The sequence below is a fragment of the Coffea arabica genome, chromosome 3c (genome assembly GCF_036785885.1).
Source record: "Coffea arabica cultivar ET-39 chromosome 3c, Coffea Arabica ET-39 HiFi, whole genome shotgun sequence".
Lineage (NCBI taxonomy): Eukaryota > Viridiplantae > Streptophyta > Magnoliopsida > Gentianales > Rubiaceae > Coffea > Coffea arabica.
In genome coordinates this window covers 42,365,161-42,391,344 of record NC_092314.1, presented here as the reverse complement: position 1 = coordinate 42,391,344, position 26,184 = coordinate 42,365,161, and the positions used below count along the sequence as shown (strand labels likewise).

The following is a 26,184-nucleotide window of genomic DNA, read 5'->3' as shown; positions in this document are numbered from 1 at the left end:
ATCCTAGGGCAAAGAGGTTTCACGTCACTTTGACAAGGCTAAATTTTGGCGTTACTTGAACCAGAAGTTCCAATTCTTCCTAATTTTGCTAACAATTATCTCCTCTGTTTTTCTCCTCTACTTGATATATCTGTAACAAACCCAATTTCTTTTAGTTTTTGCTTCTTGTTTGGCTTGCAGCAGCAGCAACCAATAGTTCTAACTTATAGGGATTGCCTTCATGCCTAAAACCTACAATTCTTGTATCATTAAGCACAGTGTATATTCCATTAGAACTGCCAAATGTAGCTTAACCTTAAAAAAAAAAAAGAAAAAGCTTTCTATTTGTTATTGTGGTGCCCGAGGCATTAAATTTTTTTTTTTTTTGGAACTCAAGAATAAAGGATGAAACAGAGTAGAGGGACAAATGATTTTGCCTCACACTACACTAACCCTCTAATTAATAAGTAAAAATGATATCCTAGCAACATTTTCAAGATTATGATTGATCCTACAATTTTGAAATCTCGAACAGTATACCGAGATTATGCTAGTCCAGCACCTCAATTCAAAGCTACAAATGAGAAAGCTAAATCAGCAGCAGAATGCAATAGGTTGTATACGTAATTTCCACATTCAGGTTTTACTCAATCTCCAGTCATCTACAAATTAACGCCACCATAGCATGTAAACCGGATCATACAGAAAAGTACATTTGTCAAACAAAGTAAAGAACATCAGATTTTTTTTTTTTTTTTAAATTCAGCTCCAAGCAAAAGTAATGAGGACAATAAGAAGTTCCAAATGAACATTACTCGCCACTGATAATGGGTAAGCAACTAATTGACTATGATGAAGACACAAGAAAATGTTAACTACAAATCTATGACAATATCCAATCCATTGTCTAGGCTGCACTATCAAAAACCAGGTGAATCGAGGCTTTCAATGAAACAAAAAGCTCCTGTGATATTGTCTTCAGTTATTCCCTTGACACGCCTGAGTGAACGATCTTTTTAGTTCCAAAGTCCTAATCTACTATCAAACACCCCCAGAAATTCCCCTCTGCACGATATGTGCAATGCTATTGATAAGTCATTGCACAGATTGCCAAGCAACTTAATCCAAGATACTCCAGCACTATTTTCCTTCATAACCCATATTTCAGAGGGAAGCGAACCACGACTATGGCAGATCAAGCTGAGATTCCCCTCACATATTCCCAAATTTGTGTAATATGGGCTATGATAATTCGGTTCCTCCACCTCTGCACATTTATCTGTTGCTAAATCAAGAGATATAATAGGACTACGATCATAACTAGTGGACTTCCAATAGATTTTTCCTTGTGCAAAAACACTGCAGTAGCCACTTAGCACAAATCCTGGAAGTTCTCCAACCTTTTCCAAGAATCAGCTTTGGTGCTCTAAACCATTACCTGAGGTGAAGTGCGATCGCAATGAGCATCCTTATATGACACTACTACTGCTGCTTTATAGTCATCACTATACTCGTCATATCCAAAGCCATAGGCCATAAAGTAGGTCCAACCGGGGGCAGAAACCTCTGGTAAGCCTGAGTAGGGCAACTTCTTGAATTTTCGGGTAGATGGGTTCCACAAGGGAAAATCTTTATAATTCAAGGCAGTGAAAATCAGCCCATTACAACACGCCCGACAATAAGGAACTTTGTAGCCGGTTGCCTCATGGAAGATGTCACAAAGGCTAACAGGATCGGCAGGATCCACCTCTCCATCCAATAAAGAATTAAGAGAATAATGTTTGAGATAAAAACCGGGTGCTTGAGCATATGCATCATAGCCCTGAAACAGGACTTGCTGGTTCTTTTCATTGAATTTGAGATGTGCTTTGACGAATTCGCAGCTTGAGATTAATGACAACCATGATTTTGAAACAAGCTTGAATCTCAACAGAGATATCACTGGAAGCCTTAACAGGATCTCGTACACAAGTTCATCTGGAACGGTTGCTATTGGCATTGAATCTAGGATCGAAGTAGTAGAAAAAGATGGCCGCTAATTTTGGAAGAAGAGTCTGGTTTCCATGAATCATAGGTTTCAAGGGTTTCTGCGTAAGCTATATCCTATTTAGAATCGTGCGCTAAAGGCTTTGAACTTATATAGAAGCCGTTTTTAGTAGCTTTTTAATTAGGAAGGTTTCAATTTTTGGAAGCGGTTTTAATCACGCTTTTTTTGTGTCGTCCCACTTTGAAAGGGTTGAAGTTCCTTCTCCGACCAAAAGAAGCTAAGGATAAATGTCTTGATCAGTAGTTCTCAACTTTTTTACGGGGTATTCTATTTCGTCCCTTGATTTTTAAATATGTCCACTAAGTCCCTTAACTTTTTATATTTGGTAATAAATGGTTCCATCAAGCCAAATCTAAGTAATTAAAGGTAAATTTTACTTTCCTCTTCAGGTTTGATCAAATATCTATTTTCATTTTAAATTTAGACATGCTGTCATATTAACTCATTTTAACAAAGTTTAGTTAAAGTATTTAATAATTGGTATATTTGACTAACAAAAATTGACCATGTTGTCCTCCTAATGAAGTTGTACAACCTTTTTTTTTTTTTTTTTGGTAATTGAGAGACTTTGAACTCAAAAACTTGTACTTATACTCCTTCCCTCTCACAACTCAATCCAATCCTCACCCAAAAAGTTGTACTGATTTTGTTTATTGCTATTGCTGTTATCTCGATATGCCAATCAACATAGACCAAAGAGTAGCCTCTAAGGAGCTCTATTGATAGCTTTTTCATTTTCTTTTCAAACAATTCCATAATTATTATTCGATTTAAAGTCGAGTAAACTAAAAACAAAATGCATACAAATAGTAAACAAACGAGAGTTCTTTCTGCACTTTTATTAACTAAATATATTTGTAAAATCAATACTTTAGAAAAGATAATAAATTTTAACAATTAAAAGAAGGCAAAATGAGAAAAAAAAAAGGTATTCCTATGTTTTGTTCAAATCTTTTATAGTACAAAATACGGAAATACCTATTTATTTTTTCTTATTGTCATCTCTCAAATTTGTCATTTACACTACAACTTTAAATGTCAGAAACATTATGTTGATCAAAGCAAAAAAAAAAAAAAAAAAAGTCTCTGCTATTTATTTTTCTTCATATTTTTTCTTATTTGTCTTGGATTGAGGTTTGTTTCATATATACAATTGCAGGTTTATTATTAAATCAAATAATGATGATGATGATGATGATGATAGTTGATAAGTGCTTGTTTTGCATGTTTTTATATAGTTGTTTAAGTTGGTTTTGGCGTGTTTTAGTTGTTTTAGAGGTTGAATAACTAGGTTTTTAGTTGACTTTTGAATTTGGTGGTTAAAATAAAAAAGTTGCATATTGATAGTACTAAGTGGTGAAAACTTCATATTTTGTAGGTTTTAACATGTCAGTCATCAAATGAAATTAAGTGCCAAGCCATTTTGAACAATTATTGATGATTTAAAGCGTATTTGAAGTTGACATGAAGTGAAAATGATGATACAATGAAGAAATAAGGAAGAAATGGATTGGAGGACATGACACATTTTGGTATTTTGACTATAACTCGATTTACAAGTATTGGTTTGAGATGATTCTTTATTCATTTTGAAACTAAAACAATGCTATACAATTCTTATCAAGTCATCAAAGTCCAATTCTCACACTATCATAGCCAAAAGTCCGAATTACTAAAGCAAATTTCTGCTGCAATGCTCATCCGACCTATTTGAGTATTTTCGGCATATCTCGGCATCTAAACCTCCAAATGACATGATTTTTGTGCCATTTGAAAGTAGTTCAAAGGGCTACAATTTCATGTTTTGTGTAAAAGCTCATTCAACCTCCTTGATATAGTTATTTTGCCTCAAAATCGGCATTGGTTACTAAGCTAGTTTCAGGGCAGAAGCTGGAAAATTTTGTCAGGGAACAGGGGAGGTGGAACCAGTCCTGTAGCCTGAGCTGTGTAGCCTAAGCTACTTGAGCCGGTTCTAGTGCTGTTTATGAAACTGAAAGTTTGACCCACTTGCACAACTTATGCAACTTGCTCAATTATTGCCTTTCTTTCGCCTTACCCTATAAAAGGGACCTCCATAGACGAAAATTGCAGTTGGAGAATGAGAGAAAAACACCAATAAAATGTAGATCTAAAACTAAAATCTCCTAGATGTTAGATCTTAAGTCAGATTAGGTTAGTATAGGAGTAGATTAGTCATCCCATCTTTGTATTTAGCTAGCTTGGATGAGGATTGAGGTAGAAGATGGAGAAGTGGAGCTCTAGTGACAGGGGTTTGATCTCTCCCAATACTTTAACTCTTGTATTTGATTCCTTTGTTAGTTATAATACAAGATTAGATTGTATTTTCATTTGCTTTATATTTAGCTAAAGAGTCATGCCTTGGGTTTTGGTTGAACTATCTATGAATTGTTTGTTATATTTCTTTGGTTATTTGATGCTATTATCTTGAGCAAACTTTTCAGTACTTTTTCTTTTATAATCATAATTAACTAGCCATTAATTATAATAATTTTAAAGTGTTAAATTTGCACTGAGAATTGGGATTTAACACTAGTTTAAAGAAATATTAAATCTAGATAGTACACTCATAAAAGTAGAGGTGCATTTTTTGTGACTTGTTTATTAGAAATTTCATAAAATTTTATGAGTTTGTAGTTGATTTCATAACCATAAAAGTAGATATGGATTAGGTACAGGTATAAGTGATTCACTAGCGAAAGTGAGTATCATATGCTTGGGAAAATTACGCTATAGTTAGTCGAGGTAATAATAATCAATTAATCGAGATTCACGAGCAAAAGTAATTAGTGGTTCGATTATCCTAGGAGCTTTCTAGTGTGATTTTCTTGTTCATTTCTAGTGTAATTTTTTTTTCTTTCATTTTTTGATAGTATAAATAATAGACAAGTTTTAGTAGTGTGAATAATTAACTATCTTCCCTGTGAGAGTTCGACTCTTAGTACTCTATACTCGCTTTTGACTCATATACTTGTAAAAAATTACATGTGGAATAATTTAGGAAATTATAAACTTAAAACTTAACTATGAATTGAATTTTATTGTTGTATGCATAAGCTGCGCTCATCAAGTTTCAATGCTAGTGTCTTCTCCTATTTAGCATCCCACGGGATGCGTGCTAAAGCCTAAATGTTAGCAAGAGAAACACGCAACGAAATCTTTTAATCTCTGAACTTTTAGCAAGCCATGGGAACTGTGATTAATATCGCTCAACGAAGGAAAAACCCAAGAATAAAACGCGGTTGAGCAATCACAAAAGAAGCCACGCAAGTCTTTGATTGACCACAATAACTATTTGACAAATTGAAGATAAATCACAATGTGAACAAAGGGAAGGCAAGGGAGAAATTGAAATAATAGTTCATTGATAAACCAATTTTTCTCAAACTACAAACGTGGATTTAAAGTTCTATTTACATAAACATGAAATCCATTCTACTTTTAATTCCATAACTTAACTCTATTTTCTAAACCAACTTTGACACCTAATTCTAATCTAGTTACCTAACAATAAATATAATTTTAAAACTACTAAACTTCTAAATATGCTTGGTTTATTTTTTATCAACACTAAAAGGCGTTGAGCTTGTATATAAGGCGTTGTTTTGCAGTTTGTTTGAACTGACTCCTTTTCCCCATAGGAAGGCGTTAATCTATATAGCGGTTTTATTGAGCTTTCTTGTCGTCGTCCAAAACTGATGGATATTAAGTAAATTGTTTCATATTTCAAACATAAACTTAAAAAACAAGAATGGTAGACTTCAACCATAAAATAAGGAGAAAACTGAAAGAAAATGGAGCAAACGCGGCACTTTTTAATAATTTATTTGTCCTCTAATGTACATCCTATTTTTCGGCCTCGTACTCTATAGTCTACTTCTCCTCCCATGTAGGCCTACTTCTCCTCCCATGTAGGCCAGGGCCTATAGGGCTCAAGGGTTCTATTTTGACCGGTTCAGACTTGACTATAATGCTCCATGTAATAATGTACACTCAAAATTATAATGCAGTATATCTATTGTTAGCAGCTTAAAATAATTGTTAAGTTTTCAAACATTGAAAACGGTTGTATGAAAGAACATTTATCATTTCCAATAACAAATATTATAGTCCACCCCTAAATCAAGGTAGCATATGCAAATCGAGGCAGAACTATAAATATGATTGAAACATACAATTCTTGAGGTAATTTCCCCTTATATAACTTCACATAATAATATGAACGTAACTAAAATTATTAAGTCCGGTAGTACTTGTGCTTTTGATGTATGACTTCAATGCTCGTCTGAAAAAACAAAAACAATTCCCTATTACGTTGAAGTTTTAATGTCCAAAATATACTCATTTTTCTTGCTGGAGAGTTGAAAACACATAGTAGGCTGAGGCAAATCACCATTTCTTTTTGGCTTTTTTATTTCCCTTTTAGTAGGGGAGGAATAAGATTTGTACAATAGGGAGGAAAAAGAGAGATTTGAACTGAGGACCTTTAATTAATTTATGAGGCCACAATTTTAATGGCAAATCATCTTCTCTAAAGTTCTTTAAAAGTTTGTAGTATCACCAAACCCATTCAATAGAACAACGATACATGAAGTGAATATAATGTCTGATTTTCTTCTCTTCATTGTTCATTTGTATAAAGGTATTAGCGTTATAATCATCCGACTTTATATTCATTTGAAAGAATACGTTCTAAAAGTAGTGAAAAACGTGAAATCGTCTAATTCGCTTAATTTTGTAGCACTAGTATTGATAGGCATTATTCCTTAGCTGCTTCTTAATCACTACTTTTAATAAAGAAAAATATGCACCAGTATATTGCAAGGACAAATAGCAAACCAAAATATTCATAACAGTTGAATGAATATACTGTAATTAAGAGAGAAAATGTTTTTACTTAATTAATACTCTAGAGTCAATTTTGATCAGCTAATTTTGACTTTTTTTTTTGACAGATGGACAATAAATTTTCTCATGATGGAGCTACGAGCCAAGTGGGCAGCTGGCGTTTTATCTGGTAAAGTGACTTTGCCGTCCATAGACAGGATGCTGGCAGATGTTGAAAAGCATTAGCAGTTTCTGGATGAAATCGGAATGCACAAGAGCCAAACGCAGAGCCTCCTCCTGCGCCATTGCCATGATATGGTGCGTTTACCCATATAACTTGAAAATAATGGGTTGAGCTCTTTCTGATTGGGTAGCATTATCATATAAGAAAAATATTTTAAAAATAGTTTTGCAACAGCTACGCTTGATTCATCTTGTAAGTGCACACTCCACTTATACTTAGATACTATACTAATATTTGACATTGCAAAAAAAAAAAAAAAAACACACTTGAAATCCCTCAAAACTGAGATTCTCCATGTTGTATTATATTCTGAATTAATTTAGATGAAGACATGGTTACTCGTCTATTTTGAATTATTTACAATATTTTTGAGGATATAATAGGATGTTATTTTCATTAGCAATAAAATAATTGTTTGATATAAAAGCTTAAAGTACCTTTAGAAATTTATATATCTACACAGATAAAACTTAATAATCAAATCGTACTACTAGAACTACTCGTGTCATTTTTTTTTTAACAATAATAAAGATAAATTGAAACTTTGTTTAACTGTGTCTTTTAGAATAGGGGAAGGGGTGTCGACGTGCATTTAAGAAGATACCCTCATATGTCTTGAGAACTTTGGCGTGCCCCGGGGGGTGAAGAACTCTAATATTCACATGGAATATGATCAAGTTTTTAAGGGATGTTGAAGGATCAATAAAATCTTGAAGGCCAAAATCTAATTTCTATTAGGTGCCTTTGTATATCTTGAAAACTTTTGGGGAGGGGGGGTGTGTGGGGGGAGAACTCTAATATTCACATGGAATATAATCAAGTTTTTAAGGGATGTTGAAGGATCAATAAAATCTTGAAGGCCAAAATCTAATTTCTACTAGGTATCTTTGTAAATCTTGAAAACTTTTGTTGGGGGGGGGGGGGGGTTTGAAATCTAGTATTTACATAGAATATTATCAAGTTTTTAAGGGATGTTGAATGATGAATGAAATCTTGACGGCCAAAATCTAATTTCTACTAGGATATAGTGAGACAAATAATATATTATTTTAAAGGGTTTAAAAGGATTTCTGAGATCTTGGGATGATAAAGGACTAAAGTAGTATTTTTCATTACTGATTTTGTACCCCAGCTGAATTTAGTAACTATGATCATCAATCATCAATTGCAACTCATGGAAATAGTTATGGTGAAACATGTGGATGGGTTCTTTGTAGTGAAACATTAATGTTGACATTTTAGATGTGCCTGCAGTTTATATACTTTGGATCCCTTTATGTTAGGAACGGTCAACATTACATTTTAGATGTGTCTGCAGTTTATATACTTTGGATCCCTTGATGGTAGGAACTGTTTTCCTACCATAGGAAGGGAAGTAGAGGACGACACCTATTGGAGTGGAATGGATTGGTAACGGAGACGGTAAGCTTCAACTTTCGCATATTTCACTGTTTCCCACTTCTAGCGAATGGAGTCTGAGGATGGCCATCCCGGCTTGGCCATCCCGCACATCTAAACGATCGAGGTGAATTCGGCCTCCGCTGTCACCTCGGGACGGAGTCATAATGCATACAAAATCCGAGGTCCTGCCTAAGGATCTGACAACCGAAAACTAGTGGATGTGACTCCTGATGCACTATCCACTGTTATGACACACTGCCTAGAGCTGTCAAGTCAAAGGTGATATGCTGTCTTAGTCAGTTTTCTAGGGACCTGGACCCCACGATCCTTTCCTCCAAATTGCCTCCTATAAATATCAGAACCTTCCGCTAAGAAAAGGACGAATCTCTAGTAAAAGTCTAAACTCTCAAAAAACTATCCTTATACTGATATATTGTTCCGAACTAACTTAATTTTCGGAGATAAACCGGGGGACTTAGCCCTGTTTCTGATAAACCAAGCGGGTGATCCTTGATCAAGATACCTCTTCAACCAGGAGTGTGTTCAAGCTATCCGCGGTAACTTGCCCAGTCAAAAATCACCTCTTCAATTGGCGCCGTCTGTGGGAACGCAAAGACATTGAAAAATGAAGCCTACGTGTTTTAGGAGCAGGAATGTCCTCACCATTGGGGCTGAGCCAAGTACCGCACCCCCACAGGAAAATGTTCCTGAAGGGCAGGAGTCCCACGAGGCTCAGCCACAAACGGAAAAGCCATGGCTTGAATGGCTGAATTTGTGGTTGAGAACCCCAATATTTTTGAAGAATTAGGAAGGTACTTCAAGGGGCAAAGCAAGCAAAAGGCCGAATCCTCTAAGAGAAGATCAGAAGAGTCTCCCGAGGTCCCATTCGAAGAAGAATCCGATGGGAGACATTCTCTTAGGAGTACCCCGAAGCGAGCGTCATCCAAAGCCACTTCTAGAATTGCTTCTATTTCAAAAGCATTCTCACGGGGTTTACTGGGGAGATGAGCTAAGGAAGAGTCCCAACGCCCGAAAAGGCTGGAGATGGATTACATGAGAGCTCCACCTTTCATAGATGACATCAATGAAGAGAGGCTCCCTCCAAATTTCAAACTCCCCACCCTGCTACCTTATGATGGCCAAGGTGACCCTGAAGATCACCTCCACACTTTCATCTCAACCTTTCGATTATACTACGTCCTTGACCCAGTTATCTGTCGGGCCTTTTCAGTGTTCTTATAAGGGACCGTTCGAAAATGGTTCTGGGGTCTAGAACATAAAAGCATATCCTCCCTAGGAGAACTGGTAGACAAATTTATCTACCGTTTTGTATTTTTCAGGCCGACGACAAAGACCTCGGATTATTTGCTAAATATGCAGCAGAATTCGGAGGAGTCCCTCCGTTCTTATGTTCAAAGGTTCCAAGATGAGAGTGTGCAGATACCTGATTCTAACAAACAGGTAACTATAACTGCCTTTACAAATGGACTCATTTCCAGGGTGTTCAATACCAGGGTGCACAAGAAATACCCCCGAACACTTCAGGAGTTTTGGCAAAAGGTCGAGAAAGGCATATAGACCAAGGATCTAAACCGAATGAAAAAAGAAGCCCAGGTAGCTCGCTCAGGAACTGACTCCTGAAAGAAGAAAGAATTAAACCGAGGTGAGGCTAGCACCACTGACAAATTTTAAAGTCTCAACCGAGATCGCCGAAGTGTGTTCGATAGAATTGCCAAGAGAAAGTCGTCCGTCCCCGATTCCAATCTCACTCCGTTAAACACCAATCGATCTCATATTCTCGCTATCATGGAACAAAATCATCGCGGACGTGCTCCTCTAAGGATGGCCGGAAAAAGAGAGAGGAGAAATTCCAACCTTTACTGCACTTATCACCAAGATATCGGACATGAAACCGAGGAGATGGAGAACGCAATGGCATCAAGAACTTAATCAAACGAGGGCACTTAAAACAATTCGCTCGTAGAGATGGAGAACGCAATGGAAGTGACACCCGTCGCGACAACCAAGATGACCCTCACCGAGAAAACAATCGAGGTGAGCCTCGTCGAGAAGATAGGCGGGGGTCTAGGAGCAGTTGCCAACCCTTTGAAGATCCTAGGGAGACGATGAGACCTCTCCGAGATGGATTCCCCGGTTATGGACCAAACATAGTCGGAATCATCAACACTATAGCTAGAGATCCGACGGGAAGGGATAGTCAAAACTCCCGAAAGAGGACCTACAGACAAGCTAATGCGGATCAAGCCGAGTCGAGTTCTCGCCTATCTGAGATAATCACCTATGATCCCAGCGACCCTGTCCCTATCGCTTCTAGCAGTCATGAGACCCTAATAATTGAGGTGCTCACCAACAACTATATTGTCAAGAAGGTGTACGTTGACCTGGGAGTTCGGTCAATGTCATGTATTACCGAACTTTCGAGAGTTTAAAATTGACCAAGGAGCAGCTGACCCCTGTTAGAACCCCTCTTATAGGATTCGGGGGACATGTGGTACACCTTGAAGAGATGGTTACACTGATGGTAAATGTGGGACGTCACCTCCACTGTCGCACCATTCCCGTCAACTTTGTTGTGATTAAAGTTGACTCTCCTTTTAACCTGCTCATGAGCCGACCTACGTTCAATGCTTTACGCGCGATCTATTTTACATACCATTTAAGTTTCAAATTTTTGACTTCGACGGGCATAGCCAAAGTGAGCAGTGATGTCTGTACAGCACGAGAATGTTATCTCGCCACCCTGCAAGCCACGTCCACTTCGACATCTGAGTCAAGAAAGGTCAAGGAGAGGAGGTCGAACATTCTTTTAATCGATTGTATCGATCCTCAACAAATTGGAAAGCCGGAGAGGCTGGAGCTCGAGGATGAGGTGGAAGATATTTCTTTGAACCTTGTAAAACCTGACCAGACAGTCCGTATCGACATCACTTGCCCGTACCCCTCAAAAGTCAGATGGTTTGCCTCCTTAGGGAGTACCGGGATGTTTTCGCCTGGACTACCAAGGAGGTGAAAGAGGTACCACACCATCTCATGTTGCACGAGTTGAACGTTGACCCTCAGATACGTCCAGTTAAGCAAAAGTGAAGACACTTCGGCCCAGAGCATAGCAAAGCCGTTGATGAAGAGGTGAATAAACTCTTACCGGCAAAGATGATTAAGGAAGTACAATATCCAATTTGATTTTCCAATCCCGTTATGGTCAAGAAGGATACCGGGGCATGGAGGATGTGTGTCGACTTCACGGACCTGAATAAGGCCTGCTCCAAAGATTGCTACCCATTGCCAAGAGTCGACACCTTAATGGACTAAATAATGAGATATGAGGTCCTCTGCTTCCTTGATACTTTTAAAAACTATCACCAAATCGGGATGAGTGAGGGGGACCAGGAGAGGACGGCCTTCTTCACAGATCAAGATATATATTGTTACACCACTATGCCTTTTGAGTTGAAGAACACTGGGGCCACATACCAGCGATTGATCAATCGATTTTTTCAATCACAAATAGACCAAAATGTCGAGGCATACGTAAACAACATCCTCCTGAAAAGCAAGAAGACCTCGACCTTCTTATTCGATGTGAGAGAGGTCCTCGAAATCCTTTGTGACACTCGAATGATGTTGAACCCCAAGAAATGCATATTCGAGGTTACCTTGAAAAAGTTCTTGGGGTATCTCGTGTAGCGCTGAGATATAGAAGCGAATCCTGATAAGGTGAACACAATTCAAGAGATGTCCTTACAACGGTATACCCGAGACGTGCAAAGATTAATTGGACAATTGGCAGCCCTAAACTGATTTTTGTCACAGTCAACATCCAAGGCACTGCCATTCTTCAAAGTGTTGAAAAAGGCTGACAAGTTCTCCTGGATGGGAGAATGCCAGCAAACCTTCAAGCAAATGAAGGAGTTCTTGCATCACCTTCTTACTCTCATCTCAATTCGGCCCGAGGACAAGTTGTTTCTGTACTTGTCCGCTGTTGATGAAGCGGTGAGTGTCGTGTTAATACGAGAGTACAGTGTCCAGATGCTTATTTATTATGTTAGTCGAGTTCTCCAAGGGTCCGAGACCAGAGATACCCAGGCAGAGAAACTTGTGCTCATAAGTTGAAACCTTATTTTCTAATTCATCACATTTGCTTAAGGACAGACAACCCCTCAGGCAAATCTTATCACACCTCGAGGCTTCTGGACGTCTCACTAAATTGGTCATTGAATTGGGAGAATACGATCTGTCCTACAAGTCTCGGAAAGCCATCAAAGCTCAGGCTCTCATTGACTTTCTGGCCGAGTTCACTTTTAATGAGGACAAGGAATCTACCTCGGACTCCGCCGAGCCTCAACGATGGATTCTACATGTGGACGGTTCATCTAACAGTGAGGATAGTGGAGCAGGTTTATTTCTCGAAAACCCGCAAACAGAGCTGTGTTCCTACGCCCTTCGGTTTGATTTCATCACGTCTAATAACGAGGCTGAGTATGAGGCCGTTATCGCCAGCTTACAGCTAGCTCGCAACCTCGGTGCCCGGTATATTCTGGTCAATAGTGACTCAACTTGTCGTATGTCAGATACGTGATGAGTATTAAATCAGGAAGGAGGTCATGCAACGTTACCTCTCCAAAGTTCACCAACTAATCACACACTTTGAGTCTTTCGAAATTTAAAAAATATCTCGGCCACAGAACAAGCGGGCCGACGCATTGTCCCGACTTGCTTTCACCTCTTTCTCCGCCCTGAACAAAACGGTTCTCGTTGAAGTTTTAGCTGAACCGAATACCTAAAAGAAATCTCGTGCCTCGTCTATCCTGGAGATATCAGGATGAGTCCGCTAGTTCGGTTCCTAGGTCAGGGAGAGCTCCCCGTAGACCGAGCTGAGGCTAGAAAGTTTTAGCGCAAAGCAGCTCCGTATGCTCTTCGAGGCAATTTTTTTGTACAAAAGATCATACCTCGACCCTTGGTTGCGGTGTATCACAGCAGAACATGGGGAGAGAATTCTTCAAGACATATACGAAGGGCTCTGTGGTGCCCACGTCAGCTATTGAATGCTGGTGAAGAAGGTCCTGCTACTTGGGTACTTCTTGCCCACTAGGTGAGATGCCCAACTTTTAGTTTTTAACTGTCTTTTCTATCAGCATCATGCCCCTGAACACCATCAGCCAACTAAGCTCATGGTCCCCATTACTTCGTCATGGCCATTCGAACAATAGGGGACGGATATAATCAGCCCATTTCTTAGAGCCACCTGCAATCAGACCTATTTGGTGGTAACAATAGATTATTTCACAAAATGGGTCGAAACCGAATCTCTAAGAAATATAACCGATTTGCCTGTTCAGAAGTTCTTTTGAAAAAATGTGGTCTGCCTTTCGGATTACCCCGAGTTGTCATATCAGGTAATGAAAAGCAATTTGCGGACAGCCCCTTCAAGAGGTGGTGCGAGAATCTCGGGATCAAATAATATTTCACCTTTGTGGGACATCCCCAAACTAATGGATAAGTTAAAAATTTCAACCGTACGCTTTTCCATGGCTTAAAAATCAGGCTGCATCAAGCCGAGTCATCTTGGGTAGACGAGTTCCCCAACGTGCTATGGTTCTACCAGACCATCCCGAGTTTCGCAACACAGGAGATCCCGTTTTCTTTAACCTATGGGTTCGAAGCGATGGTTTTCGCTGAATTCATCACCCCGAACCCGCGCATAGCAACCTTTGCCACCGAGGCTAACGAAGAAGAGAGAAGAATGGACCTCGATCTGGCCGAGGAGAAAAGGGATACCACAGCAGCTAAAGTGGCACTATACAAAAACATTCTGACTAGTTACTATAACGCTCGAATTCGACACCTTCGGTTTAACCCAAGAGACTTAGTTTTGCGGAAGAACTCAGTTAGCCGAACTGAGCTCTAAGGCAAATTGGCTCCCAAATAGGAGGGCCGTACCACGTCATTGAGTCTAACCAGAATGGTTATTGTAAATTGACTTATCGAGTTGGCTTTTTAGTGCCCCGTACTTGGCATGCGAAAAATCTCAAATTGTATCATCCATGTAAAGTATGTTTTTTATTCAAAAACTACTTGATGCTCGTACTCAGTTGTTTATTTTTTTTCCTTAGCATCACTTCCATATGTTGGTTAAGCAAAAAATAAGGGGACAAGTGGGGTAGGAGCATAAAAGAATAAAGTGGTCAAAAAAGAAATCATTGGCATTAAAATTAAAAGAGATTACAAAAAAAATCGAGGTCAGTGATGTTCCTAAGCATCCATTGTCACCGCGATTAACTACAAAAGTACTGAGGTCAGAGATGCTCCTAAGCATTCCCTGCCCCAACGCCTTCGCTACCCCCAATTTCTCCTGTGTCGGCGCCGTCGCCTTCTCCTCCCACATCGCTTCGCCCGAACTCATTGCCTTCTGCATCGAACTCCGACAATCATTGATTAATTCCTCACGACTTCGACCACGTCTTTTCCGGCCTAGATACCTTCGGTCATGCGATCGCATAGTTCTTTGGCGTTTTCGTCATAGCTGGATTTGTCCTTAAGGGACTCCAGCTACTTGGCAGAGAGGAAAAGTGCTGCATCACTAACAGCCGAGGTGAATTCAAACATGAAATTTGGCAGCGTTAGCTCGCCGAGATCACGAGTGAAAGTCTCGGATTTGAGGAAGGCCTCCATTGCCGTACCCGCCTTCTCTATCGCCTCCTGAGCTGACTGCTCTTCTTGGACTCTTCTATCATTTTCTTCTCCAAGAGCCATCTTCAAAGAGTTGTTTGTGGCCTCGGCTTGCTCTTGCTCAGCCGCAGCCTTGTCGCATTCTTGATCAGTGGCTTTCAGCTTTTCTTCCAGCTTGGAGACCTTCTTCTGAAGTTCGGAGGATGGCTGGTAATGCTCAATCAGTTTGGTGTAGCGTTACGTCATCTTGGATAGGAAGACCGTGGCAGAGGCCTATGCTGCCAAGGGGCTTTGCATCAATTCGGGAGGCGTGAGCTTTTTGACATAAGTATGGTCCCTGGACAGGACGGAGTGCATCAGGAGCTCGTGGGCGACCTTGGATTCTTTGCAGCGGTCGTTCACATTAAGATCCTATACCGGAGTGTCTTTTGTCCTCTCTGGCTTCCTGAGGTCGCACGTAGTGGAGGTTCCACAAAGACGATTCGGAGATAGGCACTTTGGAAGGAATCGTCACACCTCATGTCGGAAGTGGTGATGCAATTATCATACCTCGGATCCCCACCCCATCAGAATGGTCGAGATCCAGGAAGTCTCGCCCAGAATTGTTATTGGAGTGGGGCGGCTACCCACAGTGGTCTTCTTCTTTGGCGGAGCAAACGTTCCAATCGTGGCCTTCCATTTTGTTTGCTTCTTGGCCACCATGGCTGAGCCCAAAGTAATAAGGTCGGATACCCTTGTCACTGCAGAATAGAAATGTGAGGTTATTTAGAATCAAACAAAAATAAAAACAAGACTATGAATGACAAGGTTTTTTAAACCTAGTAGAAAAGAAGGGAGTGCGATCTGGGCTAATTAAACCTCGGTTGATCCCGCCATCTACGAGGACTGCATCTAGATACGTCCAACTGTTAATTCTGAGACCCGACCCTAATAGTTTCTGAAAATTTTCTTCTTCTAGGTCCCCTAGAGAGGTATCCTTTCCCGGGATAGGAGCCTCCACCAGAACCCCCTCGAAAAATTTTCAGTCGGGACAAATACAAAATTATGCTTCCACTCATTTATTGAGGAGGGAGCATCCACTACTAATTTCGGGACTCTGGTCCTGAAGTAGAACCACCCCTTCTCATTGTCACTATTTTTAATGGTATAACAGCGGCGGAAGAGATTGATGGTAGGGACGATCTTCTGACACCGGCATAGCATCTTGAACCCGACTAGGACCCGGACTACATTGGGGATGAGTTGAGTAATCCTCACTCCCCAATATTTAAGGCAATTACGGAAGACTCTGGTGATGGGCATTCTGAGCCCGCCCTCCAACTAGTCCGCATATATGACAACTCTACTCTTCGGGGGACGTTCTGTTGATTGGTCCGATCGGGGTGGGCGAATACTGTAATCCCTTCGGAAAGGATACTTGAAGATCAGTATGTTCACCCATAACGCTGTTGAACATAGGGACTTGGCCATAGTCGATGGCCGACAGATCTAGAAGGGTAGCTAGTTCAAGCACGCCCACGTCCCTTGGCATCTTGATCTCGAGCTCATCATTATAAAGCATCTCAGATTCTTCTGAGTCTGTGCTTGTGATGTCCCGGCCTCATTGGACACTTCAGCTGTCCCCTCCCCGGGGTTGGACGAGATTCCTTCCTTCTGAAATGGGTCGGCCCTCTCTGCTTCAGCGAAGTCTGGCCTTACTATTTCCCTATGAGTACGGGCTATTCGTGCCATTATCAAAGGAGAAGAAGTGATGAACTTACTGTTTTTAAAAGGGTTGATGTTTACTGCTCTAGCGTCACCTCGGGAAGTCGCTCTGATGGGCAAATAGTAAGAAGTTAAAAAGCGAAAAAAGGTGAAAAGTGAAGAAGGGACCCCCTATTTATAAAGAGGAGGAAAACCAAAAGACGGTACATTGAACCTTTAAAGAAAGATGCGCCCCCTCATTTATTTGCTGTCGTTGTTTTGACCAACAGTCGCTTGACCCTCCGTCTTCCTAACCTATGTCAGTCCACGCCCAATCAACCGGTCAGATTGTTGTCCCATCGTCTTCCATATCTACTCGTATTCTACACGTTATCATCATAACGTACGAGGGCTTCTGTGTTGTCTCCTCAAAAGCCTTGGGAAGTTACAAGCAACTCCCGAGGCTTGGGGGGCTTAGTGAGGATGGCCATCCCGACTCGGCCATCCCGCGCATCTAAATAATCTAGGTGAATTTGGCCTCCGCTGTTACCTCGGGACGGAGTCATAATGCATACAAATCCTGAGGTCCTGCCTAAAGATCTGACAACCGAAAAGTAGTGGATGTGGCCCCTGACGCACTGTCCACTGTTATGACACATTGCTCTGACACACTGCCTAGAGCTGTCAAGTCAAAGGTGATATGTTGTCTTAGTCAGCTTTCTAGGGACTTAGACCCTACGGGCCTTCCCTCCAAATTGCCTCCTATAAATATCAGAACATTTCGCTAAGAAAAGGACGAATCTCTGGTAAAAGCCTAAACTTTCAAAAAACTATCCTTACACTAATATATTGTTCCGAGCTAACTTAATTTTCGGAGATAAATCGGGGGACTTAGCCCCGTTTCTGATAAACCAAGTGGGTGATCCTTGATCAAGCTACCTCTTCAACCAGGAGTGTGTTCAAACTATCTGAGGTAACTTGCCCAGTCAAAAATCACCTCTTTAGAGTCAGAAGTAAACTTTAACTTTCGCATACGAATATTTCACTCCGGCTTGCACAACGGACCCGATTACGAAATGTGTTTAATATTCTCCTTTCGCTACCACCCTGTCCAATATTTCCCTTACAATCCTACTTATTTGTAGTGCTTCACTAGTTAACCATGGCCCGTGATGTAACCATTATTTTTTGAAATACAATATTGTTTTTCCAAAAAAATCTGGTAAATAATTTTCATATATACATATGTATATACATATGTAATATCTTAATATAATTTATAATATTCAAGACTTATGAGGAGCCAATTTTATTGTGCAGATATAACCCTTCAAAACTTATGCAATTTCATGGCCCCTATCAACTCCCCTGTCTCCGTATTTCGCCAGGACTATCACAAATACTATGTTACTTAATTAAACGCTGACCATGTTACTAAATTGTAACATGATCATTCAAATGTCACTCAAGCTATGACTTATACTAATGTTCCTTAACAAATTGGATCTTAAAACAGTACTACTTTCATTCCCCATTCATGTACAACGATGCATTGTATTTTTTAGGGCTACATTTAACAAAACAAAAATTCCAACACAACTTGAAATGCTAGTGTAATAAGATTGAATATAGTATTTGTAAGACAAAGATTCAAATTGAAAACATAAAAGATGGTTAAGTTATGACAACGTAATATTAAGTTGCAATCGTATATTATCCCATAGTTGTATTATATTTACTGTGATTACTAGTCGTAACTCAAAATATGAGTGAATGATATGTAGTACACAATAACTGCAATTACATTTATTATTCTTTCATCACTAAAACCAAATTCATGAACTTAATCCATATTCACAGTATTAAATACTGAGATCAATAATTTGGAAAAACATTTAGAATGGCATGATTACATGCATACTACTTTCAACTACATCTATTTCCAAAGGATACGACATAACAATTAGTACAAAATTTATACGAACGAATGGTTGTTTATAAAATTGAAATGACTACTAACACAATATTAAATGCATGTTTTTAATTTTTTTTATACACTAGTCATTTGACACATGCATAAACATTTCTAATCAAAATACTTAAATTATTTTGTGCTGAACGAAAAGCCGAATGTTTAAGATGATGTCAATATTTGTGTTTTTTTATATCAAAATGTGTTATTTTCAGTAACACACAGAGAAAAAAAATTCCCAACTCATTCACTTTAGACAAACTATAACATTGCCCGAGCATCCGAATGCATGCTTTTAATCATAAATTAATTTCTGTGAATAACATTTGTTCACCTTAGAACTTATCCTCCTCATAATATTATTAAATTGCATACATTCTGAAACTATTATCTTCAGCACTTAATATACCAAAAAATTTATTCAAAAGAATAACAACATACCAACAATATATACCTATGCCAAAAAGATACTAACCAATCATAACAATAATTAGGATTGCATAGTTACTTTACAACTTCCACACAAACAACATGCAACTAAACTTTCCATTCAAACTAACAATAGTATAGCAACTTACAAAAAACTAATACGCTAAGATGAGTACCAAACATATTTATTTCACAATCACAATATATTAAATCGTGAAAAATACCAAAAGGCTGACACTATATTTTTTTTCCCAAATCATATCATTCACAATGTCCTCATTTTGATGTTAAACCATTAATATGTTCATTTGTAATTGTAATATAATTAACCAATTGCAATGATATTTTCATATATTTGTTTCATAGCAGCTAAATACGTCAAAATAAAAACTTTGTTAAGTCTAATACAAACACTAAAGTATTTGGGGACGGTTTCATTATTGTTAGGTTGAACCATTTAATTGTTCATTCTTATTTTGGTAAGCCTACCCACTATCAAACATGATGATATTTAATTTTTCTAAATTATTCAAATTGAAATTATATTGCAAAATCATTCACAATGTTTCTTACTTCTTGCTATACTATGTTTGGAAGACTTTAACTTTACGAACTAAACTTAACTAATACAACCACATTGTTGGATTTCGATAGTTGTTATCGATTTCATTACACAACAATACATACGATTTCATGGACAACGAATAAAGAATGCACGCTTAATCCAAATTTATATGAGGTATGTCATCGGTAAATTTTTGAAAATTAATTATAATTTAAGAAAATGAACTATTTTCTAGTACATTTTTCAAAATTAAGTATAACTGACGAAACATGGATTAGGGAAGCATGTGAAAAGGAGGGATTTTATATTTAATCAAAAAATATAGAAATTTTAAAAACGCCGATGTGGGAGAGGATGCATATTTTACTTCACACAAGGTTGGTATCATTAAATCATTAAATGGTTCATGGGTATTTTTAGTGAAATCAACCAATAGTAAATACATTTCCTTAGTTCATAGAGTGTCGGGCTTGCTTTTGGTAAGATTAGTACAATAATAAATGAATTGACAAAGGTTTCCTCAACATCGGTTTATCAAATCTAATTGCAGATTTTATTTTCGGTAACATTAGTCACAAGGCTCAATCGGATGCTTAGGCTGAACATTTGGGTACTAAATTTATATATATATTATGCAGGTGTGAATCTTTTTGTATTTCAAGTTGTCGCAGAACTACTACATTTACCTCCACTTTTCCTTCTTCCAATTTCTTCTCCCCTACACGCGTCACATTTATAATTATTATCTATTTCAATTTCAGTACTTTCTCTACGCACAATTACAATTAAAGGGAGTTGTCGCATTTTTCCATTCCTTATGGCAACATTTGCAAATGATACGCACCTCTGGTTCAAACATGCAATTATCCTTCCTTGTCCAACGTACGCGGATACCATCGTATGGTATTCCATATGAATTTGGTTGCATCCGGAGACGTTGTGCTTTGCTTTCCTTCCACGCGCATTGGCTACAGAATACCGTCTTCATTACCAGTCCAATCCACTCCAACAGGTGTCATCCTCTGCATGCCTTCCAAACCGTTCCTACCATAAAGGGATCCTTATATACTTGGACTGGCCAGCAGTAGAGGTGGGCAAAATTATCCGCTAACTTGAAAATCCGTCATATTTGATTCGATTCGATCTGAAAATTAGTATATCTAATTTTTATTATTTGATTGGGTCAAAAGAGGGTCGGGTACCTGCTAAGATGCATGGCAGATTAGGGTTACATAATTAAAAACTCGCGGGTACCCGATTCGCCTCGCTTATATATGTTTTTTATTTTATTTTTATACACACACTATAAAATAATAATTTTGAATTAAATAGGTAATTTTATTGAACAAATTGCATTACAAATATGAGAGACTATAGTTCATTTACACGATTCATTTGTAGAGGTCATCATCTTATATTTTATAGAAAAGAGTTTAATTAATGTGGAACATATATATTAAAAATTGTGCTACTTATTTCAAACTTTTATTGATTTTGAATTCTTTTAATTTTTTCCCTTTATCTTATATTTTCTTCACATAATTGTTTCTTGGAGGGAAACCTTTTTTTAGAAAAAAAATTATTAAATCTTAGATCAATGTGTAAAATATAAAATTAAATTGGTATAAATCATTTTTTTAAAAAAAATTAAATGATAAATGGGGTGGGACGAGTACCCGCTGACCTGACCCGATCTCAGCGGGTACCTTATAATCGGATACTCATTAATATGCGGGGCGGGTAAGAGTCAGAAAATGACTGGCCTGCAAGGTGCAAATCAGGTCAGCCAAATGGTGAATGGTGCGGGTACCTGACCCGCGCCCACCCTGAGCCAGTAACTGCCCAAGCAGGGTTGCCACCCACAGATGAGCAACTAAAAAAGTTGATGATTACAAGTTTGGAATTGATGTTCATCACACGGGTTCGATTTAGAGAACGGCTCGTCCAAAGTTGGCATTCTTGAAGAACTGGATTTTGGCAAATTTATTTTGTCAATTTTTCTAAGCATTGAAACTTGCAATGTCTGTGAAAAATCCAGCACAAGGCTGTAAAAAATGGCAGTCTTGATTGAGTAACTTTGTCTGAATTCTTAAAAAAAAAAGGAAAAGAAAACAAACTTTGTTTGATTTTTTGTTCCCTGAATTTCTCGAACTAAGATTATTTTGATGTACGCTGGTCTTTACTCTTTATGTTCGAGTAATTTCATCATCAAACTTCGGATGTGTAAGAACTTGTATGATTATTTGGTATATTGACATGATCATAGATGATCTACTACCATTCTATGCTTCTTGAGATTATTCAGAATAATCAGCTTTTTTCCAACTTATGGACAATATTACGGTAGACATATTTTGGCATCTAGTAAAAAAAAATAATTAAATTTGGAAGACTTTTTGCACCTAAAGAGTAATTTAGCTATAAATTACTCTCAATGAAGACTTTAACTGTTGGTCCAATTTAAGAGAATAAATGAAAACTCTCAATGTATTCAATGTTTAGCCACCTATACATACAAAATACGACTGTGCGAGTGATTTACCTATACAAACTGGTTAGGTAATACTAGTGCGAGTGATGTTTGCTTGAGCTCTAAAAGCTTTCCTTTGAAGAAAATTAAGAGGTTGTTTGAATTGCATTTTGAGGAAGAGATTTTGGAAAAGAAATTACTATTATACTTTTTGGATGAAAATAACTTTTTGGATGTAATTTTCATGATATAAAACGCAATTTTGGGCATCAACGGTGGCAATTTTGAAATTACTCTTATACTTTTTATCACTGTCATACATTTTTAACCAGTACAATCTTGGACATCAACCTATTTGGTTGCACTAAAACTTTGGGTATTTGTCCAGCTACTCTATTGATTTTTCCCCCCTTCCAATTTCGGAATTAATTGGGTTGTGTAAAAAGTTTTGTTTATGTGCTATTTCTTTGCTTATTTGTGAAAGAAAAAAGTAAGAAAAAGGTCGGACGTACTATAATTTCATTATTGCGTTGTGTAAAAGCTTTTTCATTTTGATAATTGAACATACATTTAAAATTTATAATACCTTACTCTTGAAATTCTTGCCTCCTCGTGTGAAGGTGAAAAGAAATTACTGCATAGTTATATTTTGATAAGTTGTATAAAACAATCAAAAAAGAAAAAAAGAATAAGGTTTTGATGAGGAAAATTCAGAAATTGAAACCGCACGATTAGGGTTGAAAGATGAACTAATCTATTCGATATTTGAACTGAGTTTAAGAGTTCGTTCGAGTTTGATTCGTCAACTAGGCAAATTAAATTTGAATAGCATTTTATATTCGATAACATTCAAATTTGATAAAACTTGTTCAAGTTCGATTGGACAAATAAACAAATCAAACTTAAATAAAATTTTAATTTGTTAAAATAATCAAACAAATTTAAACATTAGACTGTTCATCTTCATTAAATTCATTAACATCCCTACGCACGATGGGCTAAATGTTGGGGCTCAATTTTGGGCTAAGTTATCTGCCCCGTAGTCTGTCCATTGGGGTTAACGAATGATTCCTAAAATTCTTTCCCTGGGACGGGCCATGAAAAGAAATAAATACTCAAGATCGTCCTAGGAGCTGTTGAGCATGTTACTTACATGTCCGCCCGACAGAATTGCCCTGCGGAAAATTCTTGCATAGCTATTTTCACCTCCCAAAAAAAATATTGATTTATTGAAAATGAAAAGAAAATGCCACAAAAGACTTCAATCGTAAAAGAAGAAAGGTAAACATGTTGACTTCATACACATATCTAACAAAAATAGTCCAGGAAAACTGTCCTCTACTCCTGATAATAAACTTCGATAAGGGATCTCAAGCCCAGTGCTGGAGTTATCTTATAGTCATTGAATCCTGCCTCAGAAAAGAGTTTTGCCCACTCTCTCTCATTTCTTTGTTTCCCTCTGAGAAGGACCATCATCAACATATCAAAGAAAAGTTGAGTTTCAATTCCCTCATGATCATCAGCTCCTTTTTGTTCGTCACTCAGTACCATGTCTATGATTATCACCTTCCCTCCATTTTCCTTGCTAGGAATTGCTTCTTTGCATTTCCTAAGTATTTGTACACATTCCTCATCATTCCAATTGTGCAATATCCACTGTTTAAATTAACATTCATATCACAAAGAATTCAAATCAGTCAGGAACACTGCTAAAGTTATTAAAGAAAATTGAAATTGATATGAGGTACAGAAGCCTCCCGCCCCTCCAAAGATTTGCTAATGCCCTATTTGTGAATAAACTTCCATGACTGATCCAATGCTTTACGGTAATATAGACATGGTTGTAATGAATCAGAAGCATGCATAGATGTGCTCAGAATCAATGCTAAGAATGACTTTAACAACAAAAGGTGAATATGGATCTGTTGCATCATCTTGGAAAGGTGAACTTACCTTCATTATAACAGCATTTGCAGGAGAAATAGTGATCGACGATTTCCTGTATGCGCACAGGGTCGATCACAGTACTAATTAATGTGGAGTATTTCAGGGTCGAACCCACAGGAACAAATCAAATTTCTCCACTTTAATTATTTTCACAAAAGAGTGAACGAGAAGAGATTTTATATTATCATGGAAGAACTAACAATTAATTTGATTAAATTGACAAGAAGCGAGGGAACAATAGTTAAGCAAGCCTAGGGTTCAGGTTTTAATCTATAGGTTGAATTGATTCTCCAATTACTTTTCTTGTCAAGTTATGAACGTCTCACACAATTGTATTTTAGATTATCTTTCAATATATCTAAAATGTGTTTAATGAAATTCTACGCCTCTCTTGAGACCGTAAACATTCAATTAAGCCCCTTTGGAGCCTTGGCAACATAAGTGCGTCATGCAAATCCTAACCTACTCTCGTGATTAAGCTAAGCGTGTTTATCTATTTAGTACACGGTTGTATATTCCTTCTCAATTCAATACAAACCCTAAGAGCATGTCTATGGTGGCCAATCACAAATACGTAATTAAACCAACATAGATAAATCATAGCAAAATGCAATAATTTTAATTGAAAAAATTAATTAATTCTCCTTCAAAAGTTTCAAATCATGCAAACCAATTCCAGACAAGAGAAAAAAACCGAAAATTTAATAAGAAAATCAGAAATTCAGTGACAAGATGGCTTTAGTTACCTTCAGCAAGATTGCATTAGCACGGGGTACACTTTGAAACATATCTCCAGCTAAAAATTCCAAGTTCTCAGCTCCTCCTTGATTAGCAACGACCTGTGGGAGATCATACACTGTACATTTTATGTTAGGAAAGTTTTGGGCAATGGCCCTAGCAACTTTGCCTGTGCCACCCCCAACATCAGCCAAAGTTGTCAAGCCTTCAAACACAGACTTGCATTTGGTCATCAGCACTTCTACAGACAACTGATTATCACTAGCCATGGCCTCATTAAACATTTTTCCAAATCGAACTTCTTGAGCGTTGTAATGCCAGAAATTATTCCCATATGCAGTATCAAATGGAGAGGGATCATCATTCTGGAACCACTCGGTCAAGAAATTCCAGGGCTTCAACTGGGCAGGATCACATGATAGAAAAATAAATGCCCGTACATTGAATGGCTCATCTTTCAAAAGAAGCCGACCTGCAGAGGTGAGTGCATAGCCTTGAGGGTTTTCAACAAAGAATCCAGAGTTAGCCAAGAATCGCATTAAGCGAAAAATGTGGGCAGATTTAGAAGGGTGGATTGGGAGGATAGAAATCAGGTCAGAAAGTGTGATGGGCTTCCCATGATTACTGATCACATCCGGGATTCCCAACTCAACTGCACATTTTAGACATGCAGATTTCTTGAAATGGAACATTGCATTCCCCACATGAGTTTGAGCTTCAAGAAGCTCACCTAAATTGTCAGCTTTTTCCATCTTTTTGGGAACTTTATTTTCAAATTCAATTGCTTTAATTCAGTTGTATATAACAAATGGTCAAGCAGGACCCCATTTATATGCTAGTAAGCAGATCCTCCTGTGCCTCCTATAAGGCTATATTTGATTGGTTTCCAGGCTTTCAAAGCATCTAAATAGGTTTGGCGGATCTAGAGGTGCCAAACTTCACCAAACCAAATAAATACGCCACATAATTTGATTAAAATATCTAATTGCTGACGCAATTACAATTATTAATTAGTAACTGAGAAAATTCAGAACGAATGAACCACAGGCAAGACTGAGTGTAAATTGAAGCAACCACCATTGATGGTGGCATAAAAGTTGAAACAAATGGTAATGGGGGCTTGACTAGCTCTTTGAGGATCGACGGGGTAGCATTTGTTTTGCCGTGTTCTTAATGG

General features: G+C 38.0%; 2 protein-coding genes across 2 annotated transcripts; both read right to left on the bottom strand.

Moving 5' to 3' along the window:
• Window positions 1-995: 995 nt before the first annotated feature.
• On the bottom strand, window positions 996-1,978 carry LOC113735995 (F-box/kelch-repeat protein At3g23880-like). Its single transcript, XM_027262950.1, has 2 exons — window positions 1,418-1,978; window positions 996-1,307 (listed from the first exon to the last, which is right to left on the bottom strand). Exons 1-2 carry the CDS (start codon window positions 1,976-1,978, stop codon window positions 996-998), a joined length of 873 nt encoding a protein of 290 aa, XP_027118751.1.
• A 21,682-nt stretch (window positions 1,979-23,660) lies between these two features.
• LOC113733732 (trans-resveratrol di-O-methyltransferase-like) lies at window positions 23,661-25,759 on the bottom strand. The gene is made up of 2 exons (XM_027259918.2): window positions 25,016-25,759; window positions 23,661-23,978 (listed from the first exon to the last, which is right to left on the bottom strand). Exons 1-2 carry the CDS (start codon window positions 25,757-25,759, stop codon window positions 23,661-23,663), a joined length of 1,062 nt encoding a protein of 353 aa, XP_027115719.1.
• Window positions 25,760-26,184: the final 425 nt, after the last annotated feature.